This window comes from Delphinapterus leucas, chromosome 4 (genome assembly GCF_059928025.1).
Source record: "Delphinapterus leucas isolate spDelLeu-1000000601 "Yukka" chromosome 4, BTC_Dleu_Yukka2, whole genome shotgun sequence".
NCBI classification, from domain to species: Eukaryota; Metazoa; Chordata; class Mammalia; order Artiodactyla; family Monodontidae; genus Delphinapterus; species Delphinapterus leucas.
This window is the reverse complement of record NC_143132.1, coordinates 120,533,264-120,554,936: the sequence shown is the minus strand read 5'-3', so window position 1 is coordinate 120,554,936 and position 21,673 is coordinate 120,533,264. Positions and strand designations below refer to the sequence as shown.

The 21,673-nt window shown below is 38.7% G+C and overlaps 1 protein-coding gene across 6 annotated transcripts in view; it reads left to right on the top strand.

Moving 5' to 3' along the window:
• RNF13 (ring finger protein 13) overlaps nt 1-21,008 on the top strand; it is a 166,934-nt gene extending 145,926 nt beyond the window's left edge. For all 6 annotated transcript variants that reach the window (XM_089911020.1, XM_089911021.1, XM_089911019.1 and 3 more), the window contains 2 exons: nt 19,232-19,312; nt 19,586-21,008. In XM_089911020.1, coding sequence (XP_089767146.1) covers nt 19,232-19,312; nt 19,586-19,950 — 446 coding nt within the window. In that variant the 3' untranslated portion in view covers nt 19,951-21,008. The remainder of the gene's footprint in view (nt 1-19,231; nt 19,313-19,585) is intronic.
• The last annotated feature ends 665 nt before the right edge of the window (nt 21,009-21,673 follow it).

Below are 21,673 nucleotides of genomic sequence, written 5' to 3'. Positions count from 1 at the left end.
TACAGATTTGCCTATTCTAGATATTTCTTGTAAGTGGAATCATACAATATTTGTCCTTTTGTGTCTAGTTTATATCATTTAGCATAATGTTTTCAAGGATTGCCCATGTTGTAGCATGTATCAGAACTTCATTGCTTTTTATGACCAAATAATATTCCATTGTATGAATTTACCACATTTTGTATATCCATTTATCTGCTGATGGACACTTGAGTCACTTCCACCTTTTGGCCATTGTGAATAACACTGAAAATTGGTGTAAAAGTATATTTGAGTTCCTGCATTCATTTTTTGAGCAAGTACCTAAGGGAGGTATTGCTGGATCATATGGCAATTCTGTGTTTAACTTTTTGAGAAACTGCCATACTGTTCCACAGTGTATTCTTAATTATGACACCAAGAGCATGAACAAAAAAAGAATAGAGAATTTGGACTTCATCATAATTAAAAGGTTTTGTGCTTCAAAGAACATTGACAACGATGTGGAAGAATAAGAACCCTTGTGCATCGTTGCTGGGAATGTAAAACAGTGCAATGGCTGTGAACAGTGGAAAACAGTATGGAGGTTCCTTAAAAAACTAAAAACAGAACTACCTTATGACCCAGCAATCCCACTACTGGGCATATACCCTGAGAAAACCATAATTCAAAAAGAGTCATGTACCACAATGTTCACTGCAGCACTATTTACAATAGCCAGGACATGGAAGCAACCTAAGTGTCCATCGACAGATGAATGGATAAAGAAGATGTGGCTCATATATACAGTGGAATATTACTCAGCCATAAAAAGAAACAAAATTGAGTTATTTGTAGTGAGGTGGATGGACCTAGAGTCTGTCATACAGAGTGAAGTAAGTCAGAAAGAGAAAACAAATACCCTGTGTTAACACATATATATGGAATCTAAAAAAAAACCCCAAAACATGGTACTGATGAACCTAGTTGCAGGGCAGGAATAAAGAGACAGACATAGAAAATGGACCTGACACGGGGTGGGAGGGGAAAGCTGGGGCGAAGTGAGAGTAGCGTCGACATATGTACACTACCGAATGTAAAATAGTTGGCTGGTGGGAAGCAGCCGCATAGCACAGGGAGATCAGCTCAGTGCTGTGTGACCACCTAGAGGGGTGGGATAGGGAGGGTGGGAAGGAGGCTCAAGAGCGAGGTGATATGGGGACATGTGTATGCATATGGCTGATTCACTTTGTTGTGCAACAGAAACTAACACAGTATTGTGAAGCAATTATACTCCAATAAAGATCTGTTAAAAAAAAGACGTTGCCATAAAATAGATAATAAGAACCTGCTGTATATAAAAATAAAATAAAATTAAAAAAGAATACATTGCCAATTCCAAGCTCATAAAGATTTACCCCTATGTTTTCTTTTAAGAGTTTTATGGTTTTAGCCCATACTAGGTCTTTGATCAGTTTTGAGTTAATTTTTATATATAGTGTGAGGTAGGGCTCCAACTTTATTCTTTTGCATGTGGAAATGCAATTGTCCGAGCACCATTTGTTGAAATGACTATTCTTTCTTCATTGAATGGTCTTTTACCCTTGTCAAAAATATTGGCCATAGATGAATGGGTTTATTTCTAGACTCTCAAACCTGTTCCATTAATCTCTATGTCTGTCCTTATGCCAGTACCACACTGTTTTGATTACTCTGGATTTGCACTACATTTTGAAATTGGGAAGTATGAGTTTTCCAACTTTGTTCTTTATTTTCCAAGATTGTTTTGGCTATTTAGGATCCCTTGCGAATTCCATCTGAATTTGAGGTTTGAGTTTTCCATTTCTGCAAAAGAGGCTGTAGGAATTTTGACAGGGTTTGTGTTGAACTTGTAGATTGCTTAGGGTAGGATTGAAACTTTAACAATATTACATCTTCCAATCCATGAAAATGGGATGTCTTTCTATTTATTTAGGTCTTCTTTAGTGTCTTCCATCAATGTCTTACAGTTTTGAGTATATAAGTCTTATCACCTCCTTTGTTAATAGATTTTTTTCCTACGTATTTTATTCTTTTAGATGCTATTGCAAATGGAATTAATTTCTTAATTTTCTTTTTGGATTGTATATTGCTGGTGTATAGAAACCCAACTGATATGTTGATTTTGTAACCTGCAACTTAGCTGAATTTATTAGCTGTAGTAGGTTTCTTGTGGATTCATTGGGATTTTCTACACATAGGATCATGTCATCTGCGAATATACATAGTTTTACTTTTTCCTTTACAATTTTGGATCCCTTTCATTGTGAATTACTCTGGGTAGAACCTCCAGTACGGCGTTGAATAGCAGTGGTGAAGTCATGTGCCCTTATCTTGTTCCAGATCTTAGGAGGAAAGCTTTCAGTTTTTCACCATTGAGTATGATGTTAGTTGTATGATTTTCAAAAATGCCATTTATCCAATGAAAAAATGGGCAGAAGACCTAAATAGACATTTCTCCAAAGAAGATGTAACAGATGACCAACAGGCACATGAAAAGATGCTCAGCATTGCTGATTATTAGAGAAATGCAAATCAAAACCACAATGAGTTATCACCTCACACCAGTCAGGATGGCTATCATCGAAAAGTCTACAAATAATAAATGCTGGCAGGGGAGAAAAAGGAATCCTCCTACACTGTTGGTGGGAAGATAAATTGGTACAACCACTATGGAAAACAGTATGGAGATTCCTTAAAAAACTAAAAATAGAGCTACCATATGATCCAGCAATCCCACTCCTGGGCATATATCCAGAATAGACGAAGACTAATTCAAAAAGGTACATGTACCTCAGTGTTCATAGCAGCAGGGAACTATATTCAGGATCAGAAAAATGAAAAAATGCCATTTATCACAATGATAAAGTTCTCTCTTTTTTTTTTAAAGGTGAATTTTTAAAATTTTGTTTATTTATTTATTTTTGGCTGTGTTGGGTCTTTGTTGCTGCGTGCTGGCTTTCTCTAGCTGCGGCGAGTGGGGGCTACTCTTCGTTGCGGTGCATGGACTTCTCATTGCCGTGGCTTCTCTTGTTGCAGAGCATGGGCTCTAGGTGCACGGGCTTCAGTAGTTGTGGCATGTGGGCTTTAGTAGTTGTGGCACACGGGCTCAGTAGTTGTGGCTCGTGGGCTCTAGAGCTCAGGCTCAGTAGTTGTGGCGCACGGGCTGTTGTTCCACGGCATGTGGGATCTTCCTGGACCAGGGATCGAACCTGTGTCCCCTGCATTGGCAGGTGGATTCTTTTTTTTTTCTTGCGGTACACGGGCCTCTCACTGTTGTGGCCTCTCCCATTGCGGAGCACAGGCTCCGCAGCCATGGCTCACGGGCCCAGCCGCTCCACGGCATGTGGGATCTTCCCAGACTGGGGCACGAACCTGTGTCCCCTGCATCAGCAGGCGGACTCTCAACCACTGCGCCACCAGGGAAGCCTGGCAGGTGGATTCTTAACCACTGCACCACTAGGGAAGTTCCTGATAAAATTCTCTTTTATCTAGATGAATTTTTTGGTATGCCTCGTTGTTCTGGCACCATTTTTAAAAAGATTATCCTTTCTCTCCTGCTCTGTTGTCAAAGAGCAGTTGACTATATTTATGTGGCTCTATTTCTGGGCTTTTTATTCTGCCCCATTTATCTGTATGTTTTTCACCAATTCCATATTGTGATTGTGGTAGCCTTATAGTTAAGTATTCAAGTGAGGAAGGATAGGGTCTACTCAGGAACTCCCCCGGTGTCTGCATGTAAGACTAACCTCTCTGGAGCTGTAGTAAATTGTGATACTGGAGCTTCTATCTAGTGTGTGTCTGTAGTACTGCAGACCCTAGTGCATAGTTTATCATCTTTGTTCTCAGAGACCCCCAGTCTGGCACCCCATTCTTGTCAGTACTTGGATACATCAAGATAGAAACCACTCCCTTGGGCAGCCCGTCTAAAATTCTGACATTGGGCATACATTCTATACCTTTCCCTTACCAGGTAGAACACAGGAGTTGGGGGTTACCTCCCGGGGGAGAGAGGTTCTGGTGTAAGAGAGTGGACAGTGTAATGAATTTTCTTAGTGGGCTTTGATGTTGTTGGCTTCACCCTTGCCTTTGTTGCAGGAACCTTTTAACTGTTTTCTGGATTTCTCAGAGAGGCATTTGGTCTGTTTGTTAATGTTAAGTCTCCATGGCGGCAGGCAGACCCAGGGCAGGCTTCCTGTTCTGCCATCTTGCTGACATCACTTCTCTCCTTCACTTTTGAAGGATAATTTTGCAGGGTACAGGATTCTAGGTTGGTGGGGGGGGGCGGTTTCTCCTCAATACATTAAATATTTTACTTCACTCTCTTCTTGCTTGTCTGGTTTCTGAGGAGAGTCAGGTGTAATTCTTATCTTTGTTCCTGTAAAGGTAAGGTGTTTTTTTCCCTCTGGCTTCTTTCAAGATAATTTTTTTTTAATCTTTGATTTTCTACAGTCTAAATATGATATGCTTAGGTTTCTTGTTTTTTGGCATTTTCCTGCTTGGTGCTCTCTCATCTTCCTGGATTTGTGGTTTTTTGTCCTACATTAACAGCGGGAAATTCTCAGTCATTTCTTCAAATACTGCTTCTGTTCCCTTCTCTCTTTCTTCTCCTTCTGGTACTCCCATTACACACATGCTACACCTTTCTGTTTTAGTTGTTCTACAGTTCTTGGGTATATTGGGTTTTGTTTTGTTCCACTCTTTTGCTTTTCAGTTTTGGAGGTTTCTATTGACATATCTTCAAGCTCAGCGATTCTTTACTCAGCTGTGTCCGGTCTACTAATGTGCCCATCAAAGGCATGTTTCATTTCTGTTTATGTTTTTGATCTGTAGCATTTCTTTTTAATTCTTTCTTAGATTTTCCATCTCTCTGTTTACTTTACCTACATCTGTTCTTGCATATTGTCTGCTTTATTCATTCTGAGTCCTTATCGTGTTAATCAGAGTTGTTTTAAGTTTCTGATCTGATAATCCTGACCTCCCTGTCGAATCTGAGGTTGGTTCTGATGCTTGCTCTTTCTCTTCAAACTGTGTTTTTTGCCTTTTAGTATCCCTTGTACTTTTTTGTTGGAAAAGCGGGACATGATATTCTGAGTGAAAGGAATTCCATTAAGTAGGCCATTGGTGGTGTGGTGGTGAGATGTGGGGGACAGGAAGCATTCTATAATTCTATGAGTAGGTCTCAATCTTTTTGTGAGCCTGTCGGCTTTGGGCTGTGAACTTCACAAGTGCCTTTTGGTTTTTTCCCAGCCTTTAGTGTGACCTGATGGCTGGAGAGGTTGGAGTTGGATTTTTCCCTTCCTCCATGTTGGTTAAACACTGATAAAAACCCTAATAAGTTATGATAGTTTATCCTTGAGGGCAGGCTTGTTAAGAACAGAATGCCCTGGCATAGTTTAAAGTGGCTGCTTTTCCTCTCCCCTTCCAGAAGCCCAAGGGGAGTTTTCTCCACCATTCACTGTGAGAACCTTGTAGAGCACCACAAGATAAAACTCACAAAAAATGTTCAGGCTCCGCTGGAGTTTTAAACTCTCAGACTTGTACACACTGAGCCTCTAGCAGTTCATCAATTACAGTTCAGTTTTTCCTACCCTGGTACTGGTTCCTGTGGAAGTTTCTGCTCAGGGGTTTCTGCTCTGATAAGTTGTGATTCTCTGTATCTACCTGTCTGTATCTGCAGTGTGGGGGGCAGTAGTTTGCCCTGTGAGTTCATTTCTCTGATGGATCTAAGAAGAATTATTGATATTTCAGTTTGCTCAGTTTTTGACTTATTATGGCAGAATCATGACTTCTGCTTCTTACGTGCGAGACCAGAAAACTTCCCCTAGAGTTTTAAACTCTCAAACTCATCTACACTGAGCCTCCAGCAATTTATCAGTTACAGTTTACGATTTTCTACCTGGTGCTGTTATCCAGTCTTTTGCTCCTGGGCTTCTGCTCTAGTAGGGTGTGATTCTCTATATCTGCTAATCTGTCTGTCCAATTCGGGGGGAGGCAGTTTTCTCTGTGACCTTAGTCCTTCAATAGATCTAAAAAGAGTTGTTGATTTTCAGGGTTTTTTTTAGCTTTTTCCTTGTTGTGAGCTTTTTCCAGGATCCTTAGGTGCCACACCAGAAACTGGAAGTCTCCCCTTTGCCCCTCTAGTTCTACTACTACTTCTGCTTCATACCACCTTGGTTGTAGGTGTGTTTCTAGATCATTTATTTACCTAGGAGTGAAACAGCTGAGTCATAGAGTATGTATATCATCAAATTTACTGCATAGTGCCAAGTTAATCTCCAAAGTGTTTATACCAATTTGCCATCCTACAGGAGGTACATGAGAATTCCTGTTACTTTACACATTTCCAGGTCAGTCCAGTATTCTTAGAAATGTTTAGGCCTGATGAGATCTACCTGTCTTTCATGAGGCCTTCATTTAGTTTAGTGCCAACAAAATTATCTGTTAATATTATTTTTGATATATAAAGCTGCTTTTAAGAAATACTTTAAAGTATTAAAGTGTTAATACTTTTAAGTATTTTAAGAAATACTGCCCTTAAGTAACTTACACCTTAACTTGTATGGTAGATTCCAGATTTAAATATCTATTCATGCATTCAGTAAATATATACTGGGCACTTGCTGTGCTCTGGACACACTGTTCTACCTAAACATTGGGGATGCGGTAGTGAGCATAAGTCAAAAAGGAGCTGTCATTCCAAGTTTTAACCAAAGATCTCACACTGGTTTAACGATTGAATTAATAGTTTAGAAAACATTTTGACTTAATGCAACTTTTTGTGAATTCCTAATACATAAATGAGTTGGGTCTCACATTTTAAAATTATTTGTTGTTAGTCTACATCTTGAAGATATTTTTCTTTGCATAGGTTGTATTATTTTTTAACTTTTAAGAAACATTCATACCTAGCATGGCACTTACTTAGTAGGAATTCATTTGCTACTTGCTCCAAATTATAATTAAGTCACAAACCATTTAAATTCAGTTATCCTAGTCCTAAAAATATTAAACTTTCCAGCAGCTGGTAGAGTTCCAAACCTTTGCTAATATGCCCTCTTTTGTATCCACTGACAGTAGTTTTCAATTTGCACAAAAGACTTGACAGTGTAAAACTTTGTTCTCAGCATACCTATGATCATTTCATTGTAAGCCAAGTTATGAGAAATTTAGAACCAATCACTGGATGAATTTTTTTAGAAGTGGCAGACTAAACACATTTTGATAGTTGTTATTGTCTGTGAAAAAGTCCAACTATTTTGTCATAATTATGAAAAGGATAGAATCAAGATGGTTTCCACATGAACATAGCATTGGAGACCATTTAAATTTTTTTAAAAAGTTAATCCTTTGCCAAAAGCCTTAACCTTGAATTTTTTTTCTTAGTCCAGATGCTTGGTGCTACACAGTTTGAAGGTATGAAAAGCCTGTCAAGTTCATCACTGTCAAAGGATAATGATAGTGTTGAAAACTGATGTTCTCTATGCCTTTCAAGTGTAAAGGCTGAAATAATCCAGTTTATCCAAAAGAAATCCCACCCACTTTTTCTTACTTGTGGGAAGTTATCTCACCAAGAACTCTCAATCCAGGCTGCAACATACGATTGTACAGGTTGTACATTGCACAACTCTGGGAGGTTTTCATTCATTCTTCGTTATCAGAGATTTTTATATTTGTGATAACAATTATTTGAGGGGCAAAGAGCCATAAAGTACCTTGAGGAAGTGTTGCTTTTTTTCTGATTTGCTTCAGGGTGTCATTGAGCCAGCAGAATTTTTGGTGTGAACATAGAATGATCGATGTAGTGCTGTAGCCATCTTAACAGTCTGCTGTGCAATCACCCAAATCCCAAATGCAGACACATTTACAGGACAAATGATCCATTTCTTTAACAAATAAGGTGTACAAAGAGGGCAGGGCAGTTTTAGATTAAAAGAGACTTACAAGTCATCAGCCAGATGCAATGTTTGGACCCTGTTTGGATCCTAGTTTGAACAAATTATCTGCAAAAGGACAGTTTTAAGACCACTGAGGGCATTTGAATATGCCTTGGGTATTGGATGATATTAAGAAATTACTGTTCATTTTGTTAGGTGTGTAATAGTATTGTGATTACAAATTCTAAAAATCCTTATCTTTTAGACATATATACTAAAGTATGTGTTGGTAACATGATGTGTCTCAGAATTTGCTTTAAATGTCGATACTTCAGGGAAAAAAGCAGAGGAAGTTATCAGATCTAACAAAAATAGTAGAATGTTGAAACTCAGATGGTACATGAGGTGGTATAATGGTATATATCATTATACTTTTGTGTATGTTTGAAACTTTTCTAATTTAAAAAAAAGTAAAGAAAGAAAGAAACTACCTACTCTCACTGGATCTTATGTCCAAAGGGAAATCCAGTAGAAGTCAGTGAGGAATGTTAATTATTTTACCTCTTCTCCCGGTAGAAATCATTCCATTTTAGGAATTATAGACAGCTCTAAAACTCCACTAGAATCACAAGTCATTTCCTTTCGTATAGCTGGTTCCTAGGCTTCCTTCTACCCCAGGTAAACTTTCGCAATTTGTATCAAAGCTATACTAGTTGGAGGGGTGGGTTTATGTAAGTGATGTAAGTAGTTCTTATGAACCCCCACAGCAGTGAGGAAGTTAGCAGTTAACTTTTAGAGGATCAGCAAAATGATACAGTGGAAAGAATACAGGATATGGAACCAAAAGACCTGGTTCTATTAGTGATTAAATGTGTGACTTGAGCACTTAACCTACCTCTCTGATAATACCTGCTGAAAGTACCTCACTAAGATATGAGAAGAAAGTAATGCAAAATCATGTCTTTTCAAATACAAATTATTATGGACCCAAACTAAGCAAGTGTAGTCTCATGCTAGCCATAAAATCTATGCAGTTTCACCAGCCAGCTTAGATGTTCAGGATGCCTTAACTTCTGAAGAAAAAGAAATCTGAAGTTGTTATATAAGTGTCTCCTTTGTGTCCCACTGGATTATTTCTTACAGTTACTTTGAATTATACTTTTTCTAACTGTAAAATTACATTTTTTTAATACTCCATGTTATGGGAAATGTTTTCACATGTATTGCCTCATTTGGCTTCTTTATCCATGACCTATTGTATGACTTTTTATTTAAAGATGTTTTCTCCCAAATGGTATTATATTAGCAAATTTTCATAGGCTGATCATCCTCTAAGACTTATTTTACTAATTTAGAAATGTTTATTAAACGGTTTCATGGTGGCTACGCTCTGAAAGAAGCAATAAAGAATTATTTTATAAAGTTAGGTTACAGTCTCTGCCCTCAAAAAAAAAAGGTATGTTGTGGTTCAGATAGTCTCAGCTTTTTTGTGGTTCAGATAGTCTCAGCTTTTTTCTGCTTTCTGCCTCCCTGGAACTGACACGTGCAACTCACTGCCCTCAGTAATCCCTCTTCTTCTGCACCGTGTTTCCAACCCTGGATGCCTGTGGGTAGGGTAGGCACTCAGGAGCGCGGCTACAGTCAGTCACCAGTCTTTTCAGTCCTCTTCTTCTGTGAAGTAGGAATCTCCTTTGCTGCCATTTACCCTTTGGGTCACCGCTTGCTTAAAATGATAGCACACGTTTGAGAGCTTTCTGTGTGTCAGGCACAGATCTATGGGTTTTATCTCAGGTTATTATCTCCTTAGCCCTTGCCTTTTCCTAGTGAGCTATTTCCTGGTGGCTTGCATACTTTACCTCCCGCCTAGACCTTTCTCCTAAGCTCCAGTTCCACATATCCAGTTAACTAATAGACATCTCTGCCTGGATACACAGTCTTCAAATTCAGTATGTCCAGAACTGCTTTTCCTTTTCGCATTTCATCAGCATGTATTTGACCAGCCATTGTGCTTGGCGTTAGAGATAGCAGCTTACTGTCCATAATTATATACAGTAAGAGAACTTCTGTGGTTTATTCTGAGCTTCATTTATATGTAAGAATAAAGTCAGACTTACACTTTAGCACGGCCTAGGGACCTCATGGTCTGACCCCTGCTTCCACCCCCAGCCTCACCCTCTGTTCACTTCCTTGCATCTTACATTCTAGCCTGAGGAACTGCCTCCTGTTCCCCCACCCACATACTTCTGTGTAGTTTTAATTCCTTTCCCTGCTTTTGTTAACCTTGAAGTCCCAGTTCTTCCTCTAAGCTCTGCCTTAGTATAGTTCATGGTATTTGCCAAGTAAATGTCAATATGTATCTGTTATTGTAATGGACATTTTAGAAAACTTACAAAGAAACGTGACCCTCATTCTCAAGGAATTTCCAATCCAGTGGAGATAGGGCAAATGTAATTTATATATATTTCCATAGAAAGTATGACTTTCCATCACAAAACAGGTATCCCCTGCTTTTTGAAAGTTTGCTTAATGCCACTTTGCTTCTTTGAAAGACCTATGTTAGTACCTGTTTTTGCTAACTGAAAGAAATCCAAAGAGGATTTTCGCTTCTATAAAAAAAAGGGTGAAAAGCAAAACTAGTGTTCAGCCTTTGTTTTGCAACGAGCTGTTGTAGAGGGCAGCATGCACTCCGAGCATTGAGAATGGCACCCCCAGCTCCTTCCCCTGGAACTCCACTCAACATCTCAGCATCAAGCCAGCGTGAACTGTCTCTGTGAGCATCTGTGCTTTATCTCAACTTATGTGCATCCGTTAGCAAAATGTGTCCTAAGGTAACTGCTTCTTTGTGCCACTTTGGCTTATGAAAGTTTTCATAAAACTCTACTTCCAGATAGCAGGGGAAACCTGTACTGTATTTCTTGTGTTACAGTAAAGTGTGTGGTCCAGAAAAAGTACTCCATCTTTTTTTTTTTGCGGTACGCGGGCCTCTCACTGTTGTGGCCTCTCCCGTTGCATAGCACAGGCTCCGGACGCACATGCCCAGCGGCCATGGCTCACGGGTCCAGCCGCTCCGCGGCATGTGGGATCTTCCCGGACCGGGGCACGACCTGTGTCCCCCGCATCGGCAGGCAGACTGTCAACCACTGCGCCACCAGGGAAGCCCAGTACTCCTTCTTTGGAGAGACATTACATTCTGACACACTGTAGTCTAAATAAAGTGCACATATTGTTCAGACTATAATTAGTCTTTGGTAATAGTTACATTATTTCAGGATAAAATATAGTCACAAAACACTAACCATCTCTTTAACATTTAGAATTAACTTACCAATTCTTAGTTAAAAAAAAAAAATCAGCAGCTTGTATATAGTTAATTTGCTCCCAGTCCCTCTCCTACGCTTTTTACATGTTGTATCTTAATAATGTAAAGCAAAACACTTAAAAGTTTTTAAACTTCTGTTAAATGAAAATAACCATCCCATAAGATTACATGCATTATCTTTGATTCACCCCTTCTCTTTTATTACCAGTGTCTAGTCTCCAAATGCAATGAGTTGTTCTTTCAAAATGATTATTGGATCTAATAATTTCTTTCCATTCTTGTGGTCACTTTATCATGCAAGCCAACCTCAGTTTGTTACTTGAGTTTTGGGAGTGCTAAACATCAGGTCAGTTTCACAGTCTCTAGGCTCACCTCTACATCACAGGCCCGGGTCCCTTCAGCACCTGATGAAGAATTTCTAAGATACTGTTTTCATACATCAGTTATTCCAAGATCAGAGTCTGCATCTTGGTATTCAAAGCTTTTCATAATTTGGCTCCACCAAACTCATCCACCCTTACTTTCCACTGCTCTGTATTTCTAGCTCTGCGTAACTTTGATTTTGCCATGTTTATTTCCCCTTGCAAAAGTCTTTCAACCGTTTACTTTCCCAATAGTGTCTTTTTTTTTTTTTTTTTTTTTTTGGCAGTATGCGGGCCTGTCTCTGCTGTGGCCTCTCCCCTTGCGGAGCACAGGCTCCGGACGCGCAAGCTCCGCGGCATGTGGGATCTTCCCGGACCGGGGCACGAACCCGTGTCCCCTGCATCAGCAGGTGGACTCTCAACCACTGCGCCACCAGGGAAGCCCCCCCAATAGTGTCTTTTCCTCCTTAGTTTTTCTAAATTCAGTTTAAGGCTTGATCCTAGTTCTTCTCTAAGCACTCTTCTCCAGTATCTCCTGGTACAGTGAACTCTTCTTTTCTTGGATATCTTCTGCTTATCAGTAGACACAGTATCGAATATTGCCACTGTGCAAACATTATACTCCTTATAGTACTTTGTTGTATATGGTCTTCTGGTGTCCTGAGAGTTGGCCAGAATATTCAACATTGAAGTAGGAAGGCTGAGGCCAGACTGATTGAGGCCAATCAGTCAGGATCTATATAGAATTTATCTACATTATTAGCTTTTTGTACTTAGATCTGTCTGATTAGGTCCTCTGATTAGCAGTTGGAGGGAGAAGTCAGGATTTCCTGGGAATAACTTATGTAGTTATTCATACATTACGTCAACAAATATTTACTGAGTACTTCTACTATGTGCTAGGCACTGTTCTAGGTGGTAGGGAAACAGCAGTAAATAAAACGGAAAAAGACCTCGTGCCTTTGTGGAGCTTTGCGGGGCAGACAGACAAGGAAAGCAGTAACGTCACACAGCAGTAAGTGCAACGAGGAAAACAAATGATGAGTGACGGGGGGAGGGGCGGGATGCTGTTTTAGATAAGACCGGGAAGAAGACCTCTCTGAGGACACTGAACAGAGATCCAAATGAAGTGAGAGATTAAACAGTGGGGGGAAGGGGGAGGGGAGAACACTGCAGGCAGAGGAGGGAACCGCAAGTACAGAGGCTTGAAGGCAACAGTGTGTTTGATTTATTCAGGGAGCAGTAAAAAGAGCACGTAACTAGAATATATGTAGTGGTCTAGAGAGAGAGTTGTTAGAGATGAGATCAGAGAGACACATGGGGAGCTAGATCGTGGCATGGTAAGGACTTGTGATTTTATCGTGTCATGGTAAAACTTGGATGGGTTTTGTGCAGAAGAATGACATGCTAAGATTACTGTGGAAACGGATCCCTCACGCTGGTGAATGGAGAGCAGACTAGGGGTTGACAGTGAAGCAGGGAAGAGTCCATGCGGCAGGTTCCATGTGAGAGGTAGATGCTTGTTAACTCTCCATCAGGAAATGAACAAATGCTTTGCGGCATTTGTTATTCTTCTTGTATTTATTGGGAGCCTACTCTATACTGGGCACAGTATTAAATACTAGGGACATAATGGTGAGTAAAGGACATAGTCCGTCTCCTCATACACTAAGAATCTGTAACCAGAGTTCAGTCCAACCAGCGGTAGTTGATGTTTGTTCTTTGTTGAACTATTTCAAGGGAAAATGTTCTGAATTTATTCTTAAAAAGCAAATCAGAAAAGGGAATATCCTCAGTTCCTCTAAAGGAGTACTTTTTATAATGGCCACAAAGCAGTAAAATGAGGTTGCAAGTTGGGTAGAAGTTACTGTTACGGCTGTGGCTCCTGTGAGGTCACTGTATTCCTGAGTTACTTGAAGATGAACTATTTTATTATTTCATGCCTGAGGTCTGCACTGTAGTCTTGAGATGGACTGAAGGGGATTGAGAGAGTTGATCCTTAGGTTGCTTGGTATCATGGCACTCTTGACCTTTATCATTTGCCTGTAGCTGTGATTTCTATAGAGAACTGTACCTTCAGTCTCCTAACTAACTTCTCACTGAAGAAGTCAGTGTAATTTATACTAAATGAATTAGTTGGTATTAGATTGGATTGGAATGGACATTACACCCAACTAAAAAAAAATTGATAATCTTATAAGCATATAACACACCTATTATTTAGTATAAAAGCAAACCACGCACCTTGCATAAATGATCTCATTTAGTTCTCAGAGCAGCGCAATTAGAAAAGTATTGTCATGACCATTTTATAGAAAAAGAAAATGAGACTCAGAAATGTCAAGTAGGGACTTCCCTGGTGGTCCATTGGTTAAGACTCTGCACTTCCAATGCAGGGGGTGCGGGTTCGATCACTGGTTTGGGAACTGAGATCCCATGCATGGGGCATGACCAAAAAAAAAAAAAAAAAGTCAAGTAAATTACCTGAGGGTGCATAGCTAGGTAAGTAGCAGGGCTCTTGACTCCAACCATTGGGCTTGTAAATATTACCCAACCCTGTCTTTCCTCTTCAGTCACTACCATTTCAAAATGAAATCAGTTGCCTCCTAGACTTAATCCTTACCTTAATCCTTAATCTCTAATCCTCCTCTCCCCACCACCACCTGCACTTACCCTCTCCTCCTCAATTCACTATGTCAAAGAGAAAGAACATTTTTGAGAAAAAAATAATTTCCTAAAGGTTCAGGTCTACCAGCAGTAGAGTCTGACAGACATGGGCTGGAATTCTAGATCATCCATTTTATTGGCTGTGTGACCTAGTACAAGTTACTTAACCTCTCCATACATCCCTTCATGTGTAAATGTGACTAAAAACTTACTTCGTAAGGTGGGTGGGGAGATTTAAATCAATATGTGAAATATGCTTATAACAGTGCCTGGCACATAGCAACAGCTCAGCATTGCTACAGCTCAACAAATGGTAGCAATTATTATACAAAACAAAACAACCCCTTAAGTAACAATCATAAATAAAATATTAGTGCCATCAATATTTAGTCCATAAACATTTCTTTTATGATGAAAAAGTAGAAGATTGCCAAAATAATGAAGCAGCTTAAAAGTATGTAACTTTATATTACTCTTGAAATTTCTTCCCAGTAACCATAAATTTGAGCCAGTTGTATTTTTGTTTGAGTATTTTCGTTATCATGAGACTTGACATCTAAAGTAAAAAGCAAGAGGTCTATTTGTTATGCATTTTAGTGTACTCTAATGGTTTTGACAAAGTATGCATAGATGTTAGAAAGAAAAAAAATCCCAATTAATTATTGCAGTTTTTCATAGTTGTAGACACAACTATGATTGAAAACATGAAGGGAAGTGTAGAATATTTCTGCGGGTACTCATCACTCCCAGTGAGTCATAGCACCAAACCGTGAAGTCCTAAAAGAATTCTTACAGGTTTAGAATATAGTGGAAAAGTTAATATTTATGTTAGGGGAATCTGTAACATTTTGGAAATATTTACCAACAAACCAAAAAGAATTTGGCATTTGGAAGTCTTTCATAGGCATAGTCTGTAATCAGACCCACAGAAGTCAGCAACTTGAGGCCCTGGCACAAGTGAAATATCTGTAAAGCCTAGCTGGCACTCTTATTCATTTACCGTACTGTGGGAACGTGATCATCTTAAATCTTCCTGTCTTAGTGATCCTCATCTTTGCAACTTGTTCAGAAATGTTTGTGCTGATTAACACTTAAATGTTTTAAATACTGATTTAGCCATTTCTAGCACATATAAAATAGTAATATAGCCTTTTAGTTATTTTCTTGCTTTTGAAGCCACCTTATAAATTTCCTTATAAATTTCTTCATCACTCGTTATGGTCCTCAAAAATAGCTCTTCAGTTGAAATTGTGGTTTCCTGAGTTTCCTGTACCAGCTAACGCATTTCTCCAAGCCTATAACCGTAAGGACTGGTTACCACATACCATGTTTCATAGCAGATGAAAAATCCTTATGTTTTCACTTAATAGTCCCCCAACTGAGTATTTAAGGTAGTCTCTGTGGGAGCTGTCTCCCTACCCCATTAGTATGTGAAGGAGCGAGATCCCTGAGATGTAAATGATAAAAAAGTGGGTTTTTATATTTGAAGTTTTGTTACCAGCTTTTTTCTTTTACAGCTTAATCATTGAGGTTTTCCAAGATAATATGTGTAGAAGGAGAACGATTTTTATTTCAGAGATTGAAAAAAGGAATATAACATTTTATAGCAGATTACAGAAAAATGGGGCCATATTTAATTTTTATAATTTTTTATTTTTTAAATCTATCTATGAAGACATGCCTAATTTTTATTACTACATTTAACTGCCTTTAACCTTAAAAGTAAATATTAGTTCCTTTGCTCAGGGTTTAAAAATAATCAAGGGGGCTTCCCTGGTGGCGCAGTGGTTGAGAGTCCGCCTGCCGATGCAGGGGACACGGGTTCGTGCCCTGGTCCGGGAAGATCCCACATGCCGCGGAGCGGCTGGACCCGTGAGCCATGGCTGCTGAGCCTGCGCATCCGGAGCCTGTGCTCCGCAACGGGAGAGGCCACAACAGTGAGAGGCCCGCGTACCGAAAAAAAAAAAAATTGAATTAAGCTTTACATCCATTTGTATACACTATTACTAGATTATTTCAAAGTAGCTTTTTTTAATTGAGGTATATTTGATTTACAATATAATTTTCAGGTGTACAATACAGTGACTCACACTTTTTAAAGGTTATACTCGATTTAAGTTACTATAAAATATTGGCTATATTCCCTGTGCTGTACAATATATCCTTGTAGCTTATTTATTTTATACCTAGTAGTGTGTACCTCTTAATCCTCTACCCCTATCTTCCCCTCTCCTTCCCTCTCCTCACTGGTAACCACTGGTTTGTTCTCTATATCCATGAGTCTGTTTCCTTTTTTGTTATATTTGTTTTAATTTTTTAGATTCTACGTATAAGTGATATCAGTGTTTGCCTTTCTCTTAGTTCACTAAGTATAATATCCTCCAAGTCCATCCATGTTGTTGCAAATGGCAAAATTTCATTCTTTATGACTGAGTAGTATTCCATTGTATATATGTACTGCATCTTCTTAATCCATTCATCTCTTGATGAACAGTTAGGTTGCTTCCATATCCTGGCTATTGTAAATAATGCTGCTATGAACATTGGGGTGGCATGTCTTTTTGAGTTAATGTTGTTTTCTTTGGATATATACCCAGGACTGGAACTGCTAGATCATTTGGTAGTTCTATTTTTAGTTTTTTTGAGAAACCTCTGTACTGTTTTTCACAGTGGCTGCACCAACTGACATTCCCACCAACAGTGTAGGAGGGTTTTTTTCTCCACATCTTTGCCAACATTTGTTATTTGTGTTCTTTTTGATGATGGCCATTCTGACAGGTGTGAAGTGATAGCTAACTGTGGTTTTCATTTGCATTTCTCTGATGATTAGCGATGGTGAGCATCTTTTCATGTGCCTGTTAGTCAACTGTATGTCTTCTTTGGAAAAATGTCTATTCAGGTCTTCTGCCCATTTTTTAAAATCGTGTTGTTTTTTTGATGCTGAGTTATATGAGTTGTTTATATATTTTGGATATCAACCCCTTATCACTCATAACACTTGCACATATTTTCTCCCATTCAGTAGTTGTCTTTTCGTTTTGTTCATTTTTGAAGTCTAGTTCCTTTTTCAAGTCATCTTTAGAAATAGTGATTTCTCTTTCTATACCTATTTTTATGTGCAATTTTTTGTCATAACATGGCTAAATGCAGGTGCACACCTGACTTTCATATTAGTTTGTTCAAGACTGAAAGAAAGTGTGGCTGAAGCATGAGTGAAGGGGGGGGTAAGAGTGGTGTGCGATGAGATGGGCGATCTGTATATCAGATCATATTCAGCTATATGAAGGCCGTGACAAGGAGCTCAGATTTTATTCTAAGTGAGATGGGGGACCATTTAAGTAGGACTGATGTGATGTGATTGAAGTTTTAAAAATACCACCCTGGCTGCTATGGAGAAAAACCATATGGGGCAGGAACAGAAGGGTAGGAACAGAGGAGGCTCTTAACAGTAATCCAGGCTACTGGACCAGCATAATTGAGGAAACAAGAGAAAAGGGGACAGATTGAGGATGTTTTACAGATAAAAGTTTACAGGACTCGGTGATGCTGAATGTAAACTCTTAAGGGAAAGAAGCATCAAGGACATGCCCAGGCCTGATAGTCAGTTCATGCTACTGCAGTGGCTGCCGTAAGTCTTGAGTGCTTCCTATTCTGATGGGTCGGTGCCTTTGCTGTATCTGACGACCCAAGGTTTTGGGGAAAAACGAGGGAGGAGCAGGTTTACAGGGGAATATTCAAGTTCTGTCCACTTACATATTATAACATTCCTAGATTGATGAGACTTAAGTGTCTTGATGAAAATTTTCTGAAACAGTATTCAAATAACAATAATATGAATAACGTTCCAGATAGAAGCATTTCCATATTGTTGCACATAACAGACATGAATCTCACCCTTCCTGCAGCTTCTGAACATCTGTCCACTAGTGAATTAGCTAAGTCTTTGTTTGGCAGGCACATTTTCTTTACCACTGCACCACCAGGGAAGTCCCTATTCTTTTCTTTTTTTGCGTTATGTTCATCCAGCCTATCTATCCAGACAGTGCTTTATTTCTGACAAGCCTCCAATGTGGTTGCCCTGAGTGTGGGATAGGCAATGACTTTAACTGTCTTTTGTTTATAAAGGTGATCAGGCTCAACAATAAGGAATTAAAAAGGCAGTGATATTAATAACAAACACCAGGGCTTCCCTGGTGGTGCAGTGGTTGAGAGTCCGCCTGCCAATGCAGGGGACACGGGTTCGTGACCCGGTCAGGGAAGATCCCATATGCCGCGGAGCGGCTAGGCCCGTGAGCCATCCATGGCCGCTGAGCCTGCGCGTCCAGAGCCTGTGCTCCGCAACGGGAGCGGCCACAGCAGTGAGAGGTCCGCGTACCGAAAAAACAACAAAACAAAACAACACCGTTTAGTGAATACCTCTGTGCTTGGCCCTTTATCTCATTTTATCCTCACAATTCTGCAAGGTAGGTGGAATCTTTCTACCTTTAAGACAACTGTATGTTAGAGGCTAAGTAACTTGCCAAGCACCACAAAACTCAAATGTTGGAAGAGATTTGAAGCTCAGTATATCTCATTCTAAACGTTTTTATTCACTAATATATATTTTTTAATTTGAGTATGTTCTAATATGCTTCCATTTTTACTTAAACGACTCAGAGACCTTAAGATACCTAAATAGTGAAATTTTGTCATCTTTGGCATAAAATATTTCCACACTAGCATCTGAATAGTTATGTAAAACTAATGAATTATTAAAATCTTTTGCAGAGGTAATCAAGGTAAACAAATATGACATCCATTTTTAATTTCTTATTGTAGGTAAAAGGTTAATTATTTAATTTAAAACTTCAGGTTCCTGAACTTGAACTTGAAGCAGCTCCCTGATCTGAGAGAAAACAAAGAGGTATCATTTGATAAATCAGAAGGCATTTAAAATAACTGACTGAGGAAGAACTTGAAAAGAATACTCCTCTACATGTTTTAATTAGTTTTACTGTTTTCTGTCATAGGAGATGAGTATGATGTATGTGCCATTTGTTTGGATGAATATGAAGATGGAGACAAGCTCAGAATCCTTCCGTGTTCCCATGGTATGAATAATTACATACTGCTTTGAATTTCTGTATAGAGTAATTTATACTTAGGTTCAGTATTGGAGAGACAGGAGACAGTTATTAGCACACCATAAGCCAGGCCCTGTACTAATCAGTGATCTCATTAAGGGACGGAGCAGTTTATAAAAATTTACAAGCTCTTCTTCTCTTGTTCCTATGATACATATAGATCAGAACATGAATAAACATTAAAAATAATGTTCTCAACTACAGTATACTACCTAAAAGATGTATATTTTGCTTCAACAGCTTATCATTGCAAGTGTGTAGATCCTTGGCTAACTAAAACCAAAAAAACCTGTCCAGTCTGCAAGCAAAAAGTTGTTCCTTCTCAAGGTGATTCAGACTCCGACACAGATAGTAGTCAAGAAGAAAATGAAGTGTCAGAACATACCCCTTTACTCAGACCTTTGGCTTCTGTCAGCACCCAGTCATTTGGGGCTTTGTCGGAATCCCGCTCACATCAGAACATGACAGAATCTTCAGACTATGAGGAAGAGGACAATGAAGATACCGACAGTAGTGATGCAGAAAATGAAATCAATGAACAGAGTGTTGTGGTCCAACTGCAGCCTGATGGTGAACAGGATTACAACATGGCAAACACTGTTTGACCTTCAGAGGGTATTGGGTTATTTCCCTTTAAAATGTTTATTTAGGCATATAGTGTTTTTGCTCCCTTCAGAGATTTCTGTAGAAATAACTTATTTTTTAGTATTCTACAGGTTAATCAAATTACTGAAACAGGTTTTTTTGATCTGGTATTTATCTGCAGGAGTGTACTTCGTTTCACTAATAACTAATATAGACTGGTGCTGTAACTCAAGCATCAAATCAACTCTTCTTTTGGAATGAAATATAGCCAAAACATTAAAAAAAATATTCCTCACTATAGCTTACAATTAAAACCTAGATCACAGTATGCAACTGTTTCATGTTTTTACACACAAGGTCAGTGCTGTGGCCACCTAGCATGAGCTAAGCCAACTCCCATCTCCATAGAGTTACCTGAAGCTGTTGAGCTGGAATATGCTTGTTCTGGCGTTTCTGCCGTCATCTGCCGTCATTAAGTGAGAGGCGACAAGGTAAGTTAGCATTTTTCTTCCTATCAATCAGCACCACGGAGACTCAAAGCTGTCTTTTTCCTTTCTATTGCCAAGTAGTCTTATCCTGATAGGAACAGTCTGTACTAGGGCAGATTGCAAAAGTTTTTTTTTTTTTTTTAAGGTTTTTAATACTATAGTGTTATGTATGAACTTGACTTATTGGCTAATGCCTCTGGACTTTACTTACTGAATTTCAGTATCCTTAGAGATTTTGTGTTGTTGTGATCAAAGGAAAAAGAAAATGCTGTATAAAAATACCAGACTTCAGTAACTGTTAATACTCAGATCATATACCTCTTAATAAAGAGCATCTTATGCTAATTAGCCCTGCTAAACTATGTACAGAGGAAATTGTTCAAGTATTGGATTTGCAAATATTGCTTAATTTTAACAGAACTAATGATGTATTTAAACAATGTATTATGAAAAGCTAAATTATACATTATTGTAACTATGTAGAAAATATAGACTTACGTATAATCAAAATGTTAAGAATTTTTATATGGCCTTGTATGAAGGGAGTTTGAATGTTAATAAACACGTTTTCCACTTTAAGAACTGGCAAATATTTGTTCTGCTGTAGTATTACCTACATTAACCGTATTTATATGCACAGCACTTTTTAACGGTATAATGATTAAGGTAATTTAGGTTAGATAAATGCACATCACCTTAGAATTTTATACAAAGGAACTGCTCACAAGCAATTAGGTAATCCCCCCAAAAGTTAAAACTGCAGCCAAAATCATTCCAACAATAGTGTGTATTACGGTACCTTCTTGCAATGATACATCCCTTACAGTAGACTGCTGTACCGCCTCGAAAAGGTAAACATCTAGATGTATTTGTATTGACGTGGGAAACTGACTGATTGATAGTGAACAAAAGCATATTCGAGAATAGTTAATTATACTAGTTATATTAGCCTTTTGTTGTAAAAAGAAAAATTTTAATCAATTTTTAAAAAGTGTAACACCGGGGCAATTTCTCTTTTTGAATTTTTTTTTAAAATTCTTATAAGCAACAACAAAAAATGAGTTATTTCCACTTAGGAAAATCAAAAGTTGAATTCATCATACTCCCACGCCCACGCTGCTCCACAGAAATAAAAACACGCCTGAGAAACAGAGTTTTAGTTTACTATGGTAGTTAAGCCAAAGCTATGGAATTTGACACTTGTATGATCCTAACTTTTCTAAACCTGTTTGGTCATTTGTGTTAATTTCATTTA